This window comes from Symsagittifera roscoffensis, chromosome 4, assembly GCF_963678635.1.
Source record: "Symsagittifera roscoffensis chromosome 4, txSymRosc1.1, whole genome shotgun sequence".
NCBI lineage: Eukaryota > Metazoa > Xenacoelomorpha > Acoela > Convolutidae > Symsagittifera > Symsagittifera roscoffensis.
In genome coordinates, this window is record NC_087065.1 from 46,328,916 (window position 1) to 46,344,333 (window position 15,418).

Below are 15,418 nucleotides of genomic sequence, written 5' to 3' on the forward strand. Positions count from 1 at the left end.
TTGTGAAAAAAATCAATCCCCCACAGGCCATTTGAAGTAGGAAGTGACAGTTTCCGTTCCTAGTAACAAATCGATGGTGGCAAATAAGCTTCCTTCGACCAACTTGGAACGATTTCTATGACGGATTAAATCTCCGCTCACGCGTTTAAAACGCGAAAAATATCGCCTGTTATTTGTCCCTAATTGGCCAAATTGGCAATCTTTGAACCCCCATATTTTACGAAAAATGATCACAGAGGAAATAAGTTTCAAATTTAAGCTCAAGACAATGAATGATATGAAAAAAATTCCATCAAAAATTGCTAGTTAAAAAGTCAAAATTTCTCTGGAGAAAAAAAATCCACCAGAGCACAAATATTCCGTTATTTTTGTTACGAAAGTCGGAACAACAATTGAAATCAACAGATAAATCTCATTTTTTCTCTTGATTTTGAAAACAAAAATTCAACTTAATTTTGCGTTCTTATGCTGGATTCTGTGGAATTCCCCATTAAAAAGACGGATTTTAATACTGAATTCCTTCTTCTGCCGTAAGAGTCCGCAATTTGTCTCTATATTATGCAATTTGGCGACAATTAGCAATAAAATAGAGTGAGAAGTAATAACCAAGAAGGTGGATGCTAGCGTTGTTTTAGGTACCTCAATAAAAGTTAAAGAGATATGTTTGATATCAACCCGCATTCAGTTTCAAGCGTTAGGAATCGATTATGTTGCGACTTCAGTACCACTCTTACTAAAGTTGAGAATCAATCTATTTTAATCAATTAAGAATCAATTATAATCTCTCTTTTTGAAATCAAATTTTACTCAAAAATAGTACATTTTAATCGAATTTTTATTTGTGTATTTTTGGATACAATTATAATCCAATGTTTTCATTCCAATTTCTAATTCATGAGTGTTGCACAAAATCCATTATAATCGATTATAATTGATTATAATCCTTTTTATTAGCCCATTTTGTCTTCGAAGTTGCATCTAATTTGCTGTTACTTATGCTATTCGTGGACGCTGGCTTATGTGAAAAATAAGAAATCTGTTTTTAAAAATTTCATATCAAATCAAATTCATGAGGTTTTTTCTTTTCTTCCCAATCAGAGTTATTTCATGATGCTAATTTTAAGCTTGTTTAACCTTCAAAACATGGGCAATATGATTTAGTTTTTTTATTGATTCGGAAGATTTATTTTTCATCTACCGCGGGAACCTTTCAACTAAAACATTTATTTTTACCACCAGAAGGAGAATATTCTGGCCTATTACTGGGAGACTCAATTGTTAACAGAATCAATGGGGAACAAAAATCGGAAATGTGTTGGCGAGAGGATTTGGTGGGCACAAAATTTCTGCATTGCTGGAACGCGTGAGAAACAGTAAATCGCGACATTTTAAACATGTAACTACGCTAATTGGAATAAATGACTGCCTCTCATAGCGAAGGAAGCGAAGGAAGCCGCGAAGGAAGCCGTGAGTAGCTTAGAAAAACTAATTTATCTCCTAAATCATAAATTCTCCCCAGAAACAATTTCACTATGTACTGTAACTCCCTTAGGCGCTTTTAGAAAAGATTTTAATCCAAATGTACAGAAGCTAAACAAGCAAATTCTTAATTTAGTACGGAATTTAGAGGACTTGGGCGAAGTAAAATTGGATATTTTAGACATAAACAAAAATTTTAGTCAAAATACCGATGCGCTTAGCTCGGATGGTTTGCATCCTTCTGATGGGGGTGTTGAAATTTTGGTGCAAAATTTTAGAGATTCTTTTAGAGGTTCTGATATTAATGCAAACGCATGTGAGATTACAACCCGCCCCAGAATGAAGCAAACCCAACAATCGTCAAATTTAGATCCAAAAACGACAGAAATGATACAATTTTTCCGAAACGGTGCAAAATTCTTTAGAAAATACTAGTTTCGCATTTTTTCTTAGTGCAAACTTTGGCGATTATTTAATTTATTTAATTTATTATGCTGAATATTAAGTTCTGGTTGTTTTGTGCAATTTTTCTAATATCCAAGGCTCAGATGGAAAATATAGAAAAAACCATTGTTCACTGGGGCTATCTAAGCTGCCATCAAGAGATATTATCATCGAAATGTGGGATAAATGAGCAGAGAGCTACCGCACTGACTCATCTTTTCCTTTTTGCGTTCTTACTGACCCAAAGTGGGGATGTTGAAAAAAACCCTGGTCCTATTGAAACCATTGAAATAGTCTACGGCATCTGCTCAAAAAATTGTGCAAATCTTAAATTTGTTCATTTGAATTTTCAAAGTATTATTAGAAAACGGATGCAATTGAAAAAATTTCTTGATGATATGGGCGAAAATACAATTATTGGAATTTCCGAAACGTGGCTTAAAAAAGAATGTAGTGAAAACTTATGGAATCTCCACCCTAGAACGCATGCGATGTTCAGATATGATAGGCAATCAGCGGTAAAAAAGAAAGGCGGTGGCGTTTTGTTATATATACCAGTCAAATTGGCTCCGAAATTGAAGCCTGATTTAACTTATTTGACAAAGAAAAATATGAGACAGTGTGGGTTGAGTGCAAAACTACATTTAACATTTCCAGTAGAGAAAAAATGTTAGTTAATTTGTGTTATAATCCAAGCAGATCAAACTTTATTGATTTTTTGGAACAATTAACGCTTAACATAGATAATGCATTTTCAGTTTCTAATAAAGTTACGCTTCTGGGTGATTATAACATAAATTATCTGGATAGCAAAGAAAAAGAAAATTTAGATTCTATAATTATTCCATATGGATTGAAGGTTTTTTGTCCAAACGATGAGACCAGAATTAGTTCCTCAACTAAAACTCGTATCGACTACATAATCAGTGACTATGAAACAAACGGCATTGAATTTTGTTTTAATACACCTTATAAAACCGACCATTTTGCTTCATTTATTTTGACGGACATAAAATGCGGCAAAAGTTTACCGAGGATAATTTTGACTTTCAATAAGAAAAATTATCAGAAAAATGAATTTTGCAATACACTCTCCGCTCTTCCTTGGTATCTCTTATATCAGTGTACAGACGCACAAAACATATTCTCGACGATATGATTTATTTAATTTCTAGTGGTCTTCAGCAACATGCTCCTATCGAAAAAAAATTTGTTCGTAATTTTAAACCAAAAAATGTGTTGAAAACGGAATGGTTCGATTCAGAATGTCAGCAATTGTTGTTTAAGAAACAGATTTCACTCAGATCATATCGCAGTCAAAGCACAAGCGATAATTGGTCAAAGTACCAATTTTTACGTAATCAAATGAGCCAATTGATAAGAAGTAAACAACTCGATCACTCAAAAAATTGTTTTTCACTTCTCAGCACTATCCAACAAAAATGGAAATATATTAACCAAGTTAGAGGTACATGTTATGGCAACAATCGAATTACAGTTCTACGAAAATCCTTCAGTGAAATGATAACCCAAGACAAAAAAATTGCCAATCATTAAAATTATATTTTTTCAAACTTAGGCGAATTTTTCGGCGCTAAAAAGCCTCAGAATTACAACAAATCTGCCTCTGAATCTGCACCTTTCCATTTTCAACACATTACAGTGAAACAATGCTTTGATATAGTTCGAAAAATCAATGTCAGAAAACCTCTCGGACCTTGTACCATACCTGCTTGGGCAATCATTGACGGTCAATCAGTTATAGTTCCACATTTAACCTTTGTTATAAATACTTGCTTAGATGAGAACATTTTCCCGATCGAACTGAAAAAAGCACACGTAACCCCTTTGTTTAAAAAAGATGACCCAATGGATGCAAAAAATTATCGGCCTATATCAATAACTTGTGCTTTTTCTAAAATTTTTGAAAAAATTTTACATGCCCAAATAACAGAACATCTTGACAAATTTCAAATAATGACACCATTTCAATTCGGATTTCGCAAAAACATTTCAACACAGGATGCTCTTGTTTATGTGACAGAAAGTATTCGAAATCAAATAGATTCAAAAAAAATCATACATGCAGCTTTATTAGATCTGTCCAAGGCTTTTGATTCACTTCGCATGAAGTTTTAATTGGAAAAATGCTTTCTCTCGGTTTTTCAAATGGAGCAAATGCTTTAATTGCTAGCTTCCTAGAAAAACGTATTCAAAGAGTAAACTTCAATGGAACCTTTTCAGACTGGATTGAAATCAAACGAGGTGTCCCACAGGGAACGGTACTTGGTCCGTTGTTGTTCAATTTATATGTTAATGACATACAAGAGCGATTAAATGAAGGTTGTACTTTAGTTCATTATGCTGACGACTGTATTGTTTTTTCCTCTTCTATAATTTCTGAGGATGCTTTGAGTCGATTGCAAAAATCACTCAATAATCTAACGGAATTTTTTGCAGAGAACCAATTGAATCTGAATATATGTAAATCGGAATTTATAACATTTTGTCAAAAAAATGATAGCAAAAATGTAGATACTGATACAATAGTAATTAATGGGCATTATGTAGCCAAAAAATCCGAATGCAAATATTTAGGCCTTATTCTTGATTCAAGTTTATCTTTTCATGCTCAAATCAAAACAATTCTCCAAAAATGGCACAAGGAATTAAAACTATAGATACAATTGGACAACAACTGCCGACATTATCATTAGTTGCCTTGCTTCATTGTCTTGTTTTATCACATTTAGATTATTCAGAAATATTTTTACAACAAATTAATGCTATTTTGATGCTATCTCTAGAGAAACAGTTGAACTGGGCGTTAAAAAGAACATATTTCAGATCGAAATTTAAATCTTCTTCCCTTCTTCGCATTAGCAAATCGTTAATTGGAATCGAGAAAAGAATTGAGTTAAAGTGTATAACATGCCTATACCAATTTCTTACAAACAAAAAGAAGACTTTTCAAAATACATTGAGACTACCGACTGCCAATTATAGGCTCAATAAAAGAACGAAACAAATTATTTTCGACAAACACTGTTCAACCGCTTCTCTACAAAAATCATTTTTTCATTTGACTTCTAAAAAATGGAATTCACTGCCCATAATTTTGCGCAATTTAGAAAAACAGAGAACAGGATTCAAGAAAAAATTGAAAGAATTTTACGTGAGTGAATTGAGAAACAATCCAATATGTACAAATACAAAAACGTGGCGTGATTTCCGTTTTCGCTAGTTCTAAATGTTTTAATTCAGTTTAATTTTCCAGACATTGTTTGAAAAAGAATCTGTATATACTCGGTATATACGCTGTATGTTTGGACTATAAAAAAGTGTTTGTAAAGTTTTGATACCAGCTCGTTCTTAATTCTTAAAACTGATATTTTTTTAGTATCCGTAACTTCATATATTTCTTCATATATTTTAATCAACCAATTTCTGAACTGTAACCGAACTTGTTTTGTTTTGTTTTGTTTTGTTTATTGCTTGTTTTCTGATGTTGTGTTTTTGTTTGATGTAACCAATGAATTTTAACCAACTTTATTATTTACACTTTGCTATACTGATGCCTCGGCTTTTTACTGTATAGTAATTCAGGTGTTCTTTCTTCTTCTTCTTCTTCTTCTTCTTTATCTCTATGAAACTTTTGTTTCGTGGTAAAACTTTGTGTTCAGATGAACCAAAGTGTGACAAGAGATCTCTTTTTTAGCAGTAATAACTAACAAGACTTCTCGTATCAGGGCGAAGCCTTGAATGTTCCGACTGCCTTTTAAGGATTTTGGAGCAGTAATAATTTTAAAAATTAAATGAAATAAAGCAAAATGAAATTCTTTTTTTTCTAAAATTTGACATTTTTTTAAAAAAAAGTCATCCCCCCATACGCCATATAAAATACAAAAGTGATAAAAATTGCTCTTAGTAACAGATCATTTATGGAGAATAAGTTTATTTCAACCAATTTGGAACGATTTCTAGAACGGATTAAATCTCCGCTTACGCGTTAAAAGCGCGAAATATATCGCGCGTTAATTGTCACAAATTGGCTAAAATGCCAATCTTTAAACCCCCGTAACTTTACAAAAAATATATCACAGGTAACATATCTTTACAAATTTCAAATCAAGGCAACAAAAGCTTTCGATTCATGTAAAAAAAAATCCGAAAGTCGGAACAATTAGACAAGGTTTTTCCGCAAATGCAGTTCATCTGTGACAATTTTGTTACTTCAGAGTTGATTTTCTTAGATAAGAAAAACTTGGTAGTTGTTTCGACTTTCGATACGAAATTAACGGAATGTTTGTACTCGGGGTGGGTTTTTTCTTCTTCAGACAAGTTCACAACGAGGTCAAACTGTGCCTTCTCTGCATTGTATGCGGAAGAATATGCTGTTTTGGAATATGCTGTTTTGAATATGCTCTTCTATGCTGTTTTGGATTTCACAAACAAACACCTAAATCATTGAATCGTTCAAAATTGCTAGAAAAATAGGCGAATGTGCGGAATCCGCAACTGTATTTGCGGAATCCAGAACAACTTGTGGAATCCACAAACAAATGATAAAACATTTTTATCATTAAATTGAGCTGTTGCGGAATCCGCAACTGTATGTGGAAGCCGCAAATTGAAAGTGAAATCCGCAAATTGTAGGTAGAATCCGCATTTTGTTTGCGGATTCCCTTTACATATATTTATACGTGTAGTGGCCTTTAAAATTAGATCTTTTAAATACATGATTTGATTTCATTAGAATAAAAATTTACTAGAATCGAAATTTACTAGAATAGATCAGTGTTTGGGATTAGTGGAACCCCAAATACTGACCAGTATTTGGGATCAATGAAATCCCAAATACTGAACTAATTTGACGATTTGCTATGCGTCGGGTTTCTAATCACTCTTAACCTAATGACTCCAAATAATGGATATATTCAATATTTAATCCACATTGTTCCAGTTTTTAGGATTCCATCAATCACAAATATTGACCAGTATTTGGGATCGATGGAATCCCAAATACTGAACTAATTCGACAATTTGCTATGCGATACTTTGCTTCCAAAATCAGTATTTAGAATCGACGCAATACCAAATACTGACCTAATTTGTCGATATGCTGTGTTCCGTACACTCTCTTTTCAATGACTCCAAATATTGCTAGTGATAAGAATTCCAGCACAGCTTTTAATTGTTCATATGCAAGTTCAGTATTGAACAAAAATCGGAATCCACTTACAGTTTGCGGAATCCACTTACATTTGCGGATTCCGCTATCATTTTGCGGAATCCACTTACAGTTGTGGAATCCAGAACAACTAGCTATACTTGCTTGTTGCGAATCCGCCACAAAACAAATGTGCCGACAAAATTTACGTTTCAGGTATATGTATGCGAAATCCACCGAAATTGTTTTTGTCCACTTATTTTTTGGAACATATTTTAAGACTTGTCTCTGGAATCCAGAAACATGCAGACACAAAATTGTGCTCCTATCCAGTGCACAGTTTGGCCTCGTAATGTTTCGACTTTTTAACTAGCTATTCGTGACGGAATGTTTTGCTATCATTCAAAAGGTGTTGTTGTCCTAAGCCTAAATTTGAAACGATATTTCATCTGTGATCATTTTTCGTAAAGTTATGGGGGTTTAAAGATTGCCATTTTGGCCAATTTGGGACAATTAACGCGCGATATATTTCGCGCTATTAACGCGTAAGCGGAGATTTAATCCGTCTTAGAACTCGTTCCAAATTAGTTGAAACAAGCTTATTTGCCTTAATTAATTTGTGACAAGGAGCGAAATCTATTCTTTTGTAGTTTATATGGCGCGTGGGTGGATGATTTTCATAGAAAAAATTTGGAATTAAAAAAAAACTCATTTTTATTACAATTAGTTTGTTGATGATATTTATGTTATTACTGCTTCATAAACCTTAAAAGGCAGTCGGAACATTCAGGGCTTCGCCCTGATACGAGCAGTCTTGTTGTGTTTGCGGACAAAACGCAAGCAAAAAAGACAAATAATATTTTCACATTCTGTTCATAGGAAAACAGCAGTATTTCAGTTTGCTGCATGGCAAATTTCTACCAAAGGGAGGTCAATGATTTTCTGTATGTATGGAGCTAATTGGAATTGCAGCAGAAGGCATTTTTTGTAAACTGCATGATTGGAGTTATAGGTTAACCGAAGTTGTGTGCACTTTTTTTTTCAAAATTGCGTCCAAAATGCTTGATTTCTTTGCGCATTATCTTCATCCATTGCGCAGAATATTGAATGCCTTGCGCACTGCGTGTAGTATTACCTATAAATTGATGCAATGAGCTGACAATTTTTTCAAAGTTGTGTATAGATAATACACAAATAGCGATCAGCCACGACCCAAACTGTTACGGCTAAAATTGAGTATTGATCGCCCAAAAATCAGAGCTATACGGGAATAAACTCGACAAGACTGCTCATATATCAGAACAAAGCCCTGAATGTTCCGACGTTCCTTCATTTATATCGAATAGTTTTTGGGAAAGGAGAATATTGAAAACCCAGGCATTTTAAGTAATATCAATGTGTAAAATTTTTAGTCGTACGAATTTATTACGACCAATTAGCTAGCCTCAGTTCAATTTGGAACGATTTTGTTGTAATAATAATTTGCGTTACGCTCTCAGCGTTATGAATAAACTCATCAAACCGCGCATAATTTAGTCCAGAACATGGCAAATTTGGAAATTTTCAAACCCCCAGAACTTTACAAAAAAAATCGGAGGTAAAATATCTTTTTATATTTGAACTCAGGAAGTCGATAACTTCAATGGGGTATAAAAAGTTTTTGTTGGATACTATTATTTTGATTGGTGAAAAATGACTGCAGAAAATTAAGAAACTGAGGTTGCAACTTCTAAAATACTTTTTTTTCTCAGGTTCTCTTCTCTGTTCGTAGATTGCACGGCTTATCAAATCTGCTTATTAGATCTGCTTTTTTTCCCGAAAACTGTTTGTCATACAGTTTTCATAAATGACAAATTTTTAGTCATACAATTTCCATTTATGACAAACTTTTAGTCATACAATTTCCATATATGGAAAAATGGTTATCATAGAGTTTTCATACCATTTTCTGTACGTATGGCATTGTATGGAATTGTATGACAAGAAGTTTTTCATAAATGAAAACTTTATGATTAGAAGTTTTGGTCAACCCGGGTGAATAAAAAAACCATACCGAGCATAAATATTCCGTTTCTTCGAAAGTCGGAACAAAAATAAACTGATGTATGGTCTCAAAGTAAATGGATTCATATAAAAAAGTTACAAAAATACTTCAATATAAATTGATTTGAAATTACAAAAGTCACGAAATTTAATCATTATTTGAAATTACATCAGTAAAATTATGAACAATTGGATAAAAGAGATAAAATTAGCTTTGAATTAGTTGCAGATTTTTAAATGATGATCGAAGGCACGGCAATCAATGCAACTTCTCACTCGGGAGTTGGCTTGTCGTGTCGGATTCGGATGTGATTCGGCAGCCAATCAGACAGCGACGCGAGACTTGATGATGTAAGAACGTGTTGCAACTTTAGATTTAACATCTGCTGCTGTTATAGTAGTCGTACCCGTCTGATATTCGGAAGTAGTCTAAAGCGGTCTGGTAGATGAATTCGTATTGGTCCTAAAATCATTGGAAGTTATTAACAAGGATTGACGTCCATGATTAAACAACATTAACTCAGAACTCATAGATCAAATTAAGTATTGCAAAAAACTGTCAAAATTGTCAAAGGGAGCATCTAAAAGCCTTACATAATTTGTGCAAGATTTTAAGCGAACCTCAGCCAGTTTTTGACTTTTGGATATTTTAACGCAATATTTTTCTACAAAAATAGAAAATTTTTGATTTAAAATTTTTTTTGAATTCGCTCATTTTTTTGCGGTGGAAAATGACCTGAATTCGAAGAGTCCTCAATAGAGCACGTTTATTAATTCGAAATGAACGAAGTGTTTTTTTTTCAGTGTTTTTTATTGTAGTGTTTTTTTTAAGTTATTGACGCTCAAATTTAAAGTTTTACAGCGTGAATATTGACTTAGCGTGATGTGCACTTTTTCTCCGAAACTCGAAAGTTGAAAATTGATTTTTCATTTCCTAGAGCTCATTGACACTTTTGCAACTGTATGTTGGCTATACTAAGAAAACCTAGATCTTGTTAATTATTAATTCATTTATTTGATAAAAACTTTTAACTAGTCATTTTTTGTCAAAGGGAGGTGGTAATTCGTTACAGGGTTCAAACCTCACAAGCCTAATGATTGAATTAGTCCTTCATATGGGAAGAAATTCATTAGTAGGTACCATAGGGGAGGGGGTACCATTGGGTTCGCAACATCCGAAAATGCTTTGTTCACCTCGGTTTGGACCATGGCAGGTCTTTGTGTTCGTAATAGCTTCACTGTTTGAAACACGTCAACAATCGCTTCGTTTTCCATTCGATCAAGCACCATCTTCAGGGCGATATACACTCCACTCCTCGCTGACCCTGAACTGCAGTGCACAACGACGGGACTGATCGGCAAGCCGAGGCTTGATTTAGCCTCCTCTACGTAGCGGATGAATTCGACGAATGCTTGGTTCTGTTTTGGGACACCTGAGCAAAAACTCTAATTACAAGACGACAGGTGACTTTGGCTTAAATTTGAAAAAATTAAACAGTTTTTGCTTGATATAGCTCGGAAATAAAGCACCAGTGTTCAGATTATTCCAATCAAAATTAAATTTTAAGCTGTGAGAAGAAAATTTCAATTATATCACGAATGGTTGTCGGGTTTTTCATTATAACTATAATTCTATTCCTTTTAAATGACATTTCACGAGCACAGGATGCTTATGTTTACCTTGTTCGGGCCAGTCGAAGTGAAACTGCCGAATTCGTCTCGTGAGTCCCTCGCGGGCGTCGCAGAGTCTGAATTCCCGAATTACGAACTGAGCCATGGCGTACTCCTGGACGGGCTCAACGAGTAAGTAGTTATGCCTTTCGGCGTTGTTCGGTTTGGGCCAGTACTGGAAGCACTTTTCCCGTCCGAGCTCTTTCAGTTTGGTCAGCATGACAATGACGCCGACATTCTGCTCCCACACCATACGCCAGAAGTCAAACACTGTCGTCTCGAGGGGTCCTTGTGTCGCAATGTAAGCACCTTTCTGGTAATAGCTCTGCAACAAAAAATGAGCAGGATTTTGAAAAAGTTTGTAGAAATCATTTGTTAAAACAAATCGGGTTTCTTCAACAACCCCCCTCCATTTCCCTCAATTTTAGTGTCACAGAGTGATATTTAAAGAGAACCGGTAAATCAGTCAGACAAAAACGAGCGTGATATAGTTTTCTTCAACCAAGATATTTCGAATAATTATTTCTTTTTGGAAACATTTTTTTTACTTTCAAATTATAGTTTATATAAGAGATGTCTGAGTTTTTTTTTGGGTCGTCTTACGTCGATGTAGCTGGCGTTGATGTAGTCTGACCCCGCTTGACCTCTGAGGGGTTCCAATTTCACCCGCGTCGAATCAACTGAAACCAAAAGCAAATTCAATACGCCTTTCTCATTTTGATTTGTGCGTATATTTTGCGGTTTCAAAATTTCAGGTTTTATATCAATTTCTGAATGGACATTTCAATGAAGAGTTTCCAATTATGTTTAATACAGAATAAATGAAACTTACATGGTTTGATGTTGGCCAGTCTGTTTTTGGCCATGTTCTCGGGGAGCATGGCGGCCGAGAACTTGGCCGGGCTGTGAGTGACGTGGGAGAGTCGCTCGAACTCCGCCTCCAGCCCCGTCCGGTTGTCCCCCAGCACGCTCCCACTGCTCCTCAGTTGAGCCACTCTCTCTTCCATCTCGTACTTCTGGAACTCCGTCAGACCTACAGAGAAGATTTTACAGGGTGAGTTTTTTTTAAAAAAAACTTATATAATTTGAAAAGGTTAATTTCATTATCTTCAATAAAGTTCCGAGACTCTAATTCAATAGGTAAAACTGAACAAGTTACATAACTGGGGGTGTTATATGTTTAAGCGTATCCGTATGCGAATGGCCTTTTTACTTGTTTGTATGGCCTCGTGTATGGTTATTTCTCAGAATATCTTCTACAGTCTACAAAGAAATCAAATTCAAATTGGCTAGATACAAAAGCTTTTGTACAATTTTCTACCACGATGGAGCACTGCATGTATGGCTACTGCACCTGTTTGTATGGCTTCCAGTATGGCATCGTATATGAATATGTACTGGTCCTCTGTCTGCACCATGTACTGTCTCTGGGCCCTGAGACAGGTCACGTGACCATAGATGTCCACCTGGTCTTCATTCTGCATCTTCTCCATCTGTGCGTCAATCACAATGAAACAACCAGTGCGACCAACTCCTACACACAAACACAAACACACAATTGCTCATATTATTCAGCTGATGAATTAAGTTTTTTTTTCAGCTATTCAAAAAATACAAAATACCATAGAATTGAATATCTTTTGAACGTGGGTTTTGCTTTTTTAAATCCAAATATTCAAAGCGGAAAAAACTATGGTACTCAAAATTTTCGAAAACAGATATGATTGTCTTTGGCTCTGAAAATCTACACGAGTACTACTCAGCTATTTTTCGAAAATGCAAATTATTTTTTGAACACTATAAAATAACTCCTTTTGATCGAAGTCGAAAAGGTAGCTGATTGAGGTCGTTGAAAAGGTTCAGAGGCTTCAAAGATTTTGTGATTTTAAGCTAAAAGCGGGGTTATTTTTGTCTAGCTCTTTAGGTCAGCACTTTTTAAAGCTCTGGGTAAACCTCGACTGTAATACGACACCTCGCAACAAAAGAGAATTTGCGACAATGATAGCTAATTACTGTGCAAGTAGCACAGATTATTCCAACCAGATTTTTGAAAAAATACAAAGCTAGTGATTTTTCTCCATTTCTTGTATGTAGCGTGATGTGAAAACTACACAAACGGGTAGAAAGTTTGTCAGTTAGGCTTAATTGACAACAGCTGTCAAAAAATATATAATCAAAAAATGCTAAAAATTTATCTTTTTTTTTGCACAAATGTTTTAAAACTTTTTAAAGAAAACGTTCATAGCCAAGGAAGCACTGAATGAAGCTTTCAAAATTAGTTTTCGTTTAGTTGACTCAAGTTTTCGTAGCTTAAATGACCAATTTTTAAATAGGGAACGTTACTCAGTCTCCTTACTCACCTGAAATTGAACTAAAACTCAAAAATATCAAAACGGTTTTTCTCGACAGCGGAACAACTTGTTGAAGTTTTTAAAATGCCAATTGAATACCGACAATGAGAACTCTATATGGCATATCACTCTGACTGTTGCGACAGTCATACATGATACCACCTATTGCCTGGAAAACAAAAAATTAGCCAACAGACAGTTGGAAAAGTGTCATGAACGAGAAAGTGTCAACTGTTTGGAAAAAACTTACTTGTTTGTTTTTTTTTCTGAAAAAAAAACAAGTTCAATTTTCGAGTTTCAAAGAAAAAATTTATCACTTACAGCTATTCGAATTTCAAGCACAATTTTTGATTGACCATTTTTTGACAAAACTAACCCAATTTGGGAAAACTGGATCAGTAGGTAAATTTTATATTCCGCTGGGAAATCTTAAACTTTACTGTTTCTTTCAGTAGATGACGGTTTTCGCGACCTTTTGACTTTTGCTTTTCGATGATGCAATTTGTCTTCCTTTGAACAAAAAAATGAACTGAACTTAAAAAGAAGCCAAAAATGTCGGAATAAAAACTAAAATAGCACCCGAATACAAAGTTCTTAAGTTCTTGCCCGTTTTTTATGCCCGTTTTTTATGTTCGGGACAGTAATAGAAATTGTGGCGAGTTATCGCGGTGCGAGCATCGGCATGGTATTGTTTTACATTATCACTAACCCGCACTGCAGTGTACTACGAGTGGTCCGGCATGGTCAGTGGGGTTGGAGAGTTTGATCTTCTTCACGAATGCGATCACTGGAGTGGCGTACTCTGGCACTCCGTGGTCGGGCCAGTCTGTGAACTGGAACTGCCTCACCTCCCTACTGCCCCCACTCTCCTGAATCTGGAACAAAACGGGGCTGTAATATGACAAAACAAACACATAAGAAAAAAATCGACCTTCCTATACTATCTCTGACCATGAGAAATCTGACCATATGGCATAAAAACCACTTAAAAGAATTTTATGCGATCTCCGTTGCTAATCTAATCACATAACTACGAGTTTCAGAACAAATGACATTATAGGATAGGACGTATGACTGACGTGTCGTATTTTCAAAGTTCGGATGGTGTAGGAAGCATACACTTCCACTTGGGACTGGAACACCTCAATCAGTCCATATGTCTCGTATTCGTTCACTTTCTCCGGCCAGTAGCGATCACACTTAGTCTGAACAAAAACAAAGATTCGCACATTCAAAGGGTATTCCAATAAGACTGGACAATACGATACGTTAGTTTAGAAGGGATGGGGGGGGAGTGAAAAAACTAGAAAGAGAAATTGATTGTTAGCATCATCATACTTTGTAGAACATCTAGAAGGTGACTGAGGTATCTGTGGCGCAATAACATTTTTATGTATATGTAAACTAATATACACTAATATAGCCGCGTTTTTATGGCAAAAGTTTTATGGTTAAATTTTGTATACGCCTTATTTTTATCTTAGTTTTTCAATAACAAAAATTTCTAATAAAAAGGAATTCCTAGCCGCGTACTTAACGTGAATTAGAATCTAGAAGCTTTCATTTTGACGCGTGAACATTTTAGTTTATTTTCAGTTTTCATCTACCTCACTGAACATACCATCTAAAACACACAAGCGCACAAATACAAATAAACTGAACGAGTATAGCACTTTTCAAGATCCTATATTTTTACAGTTTTTTACGGCTTTCCACTAATTTAAACGTTGGAAGGCTGAAAAAGAGCTTTTCAGTCTGATTGAATTTTTTACCCTGGATTTTTCCTCCAACTTTGTCATCATCACAATTGTATACGAATTCTGCTCCCAAACCATCCTCCAAAAGTCACCCAGAGTCTCTTCCAGGGGTCCCTGGGTACTTATATAGGCCCTCTCTCTCCTGTAGCCGTCCATGAAGTTGGCGTTGATGTAGTCCGATCCAGGCACCCCCTCGATGCTTCTCAGGTGGACCCTGGAGTGGTCATATGCAATCACATTGGCATACCTGTTCTTAGATTTGTTCACGTCCATGTTGGAGTGTTCCCAAGTGAACTGTTGCACTGGCTCGATTGACTGAAACACATTCAATCAGTAAAGAATCGTGACATGCCTTATTTTTTCTTACTTTTATATTAAAGTTATATGTTAACAATCAAAGACTCCCAACTCCTCAAAAAGAAAGACAAAAAAGAGTAGCTAACCAATTTGTTTCCAGCATTAACAGCTACGCACACAAAAGCATTATTCAATATCGTTGGACC

At 35.1% G+C, this 15,418-nt stretch overlaps 2 protein-coding genes across 12 annotated transcripts in view; both read right to left on the reverse strand.

Moving 5' to 3' along the window:
- LOC134843793 (uncharacterized) overlaps positions 1-15,418 on the reverse strand; it is a 331,722-nt gene that overhangs the window by 179,836 nt on the left and 136,468 nt on the right. The window lies entirely within an intron of this gene.
- Positions 9,250-15,418, reverse strand: part of LOC134844143 (receptor-type tyrosine-protein phosphatase S-like) — a 114,981-nt gene continuing 108,812 nt past the window's right edge. For all 11 annotated transcript variants that reach the window (XM_063860661.1, XM_063860669.1, XM_063860670.1 and 8 more), the window contains 9 exons: positions 14,931-15,230; positions 14,238-14,363; positions 13,868-14,033; positions 12,162-12,341; positions 11,640-11,840; positions 11,411-11,487; positions 10,817-11,132; positions 10,331-10,569; positions 9,250-9,599 (listed from right to left, as the gene is read on the reverse strand). In XM_063860661.1, the coding sequence (XP_063716731.1) occupies positions 9,513-9,599; positions 10,331-10,569; positions 10,817-11,132; positions 11,411-11,487; positions 11,640-11,840; positions 12,162-12,341; positions 13,868-14,033; positions 14,238-14,363; positions 14,931-15,230 (1,692 nt within the window). In that variant the 3' untranslated portion in view covers positions 9,250-9,512. The remainder of the gene's footprint in view (positions 9,600-10,330; positions 10,570-10,816; positions 11,133-11,410; positions 11,488-11,639; positions 11,841-12,161; positions 12,342-13,867; positions 14,034-14,237; positions 14,364-14,930; positions 15,231-15,418) is intronic.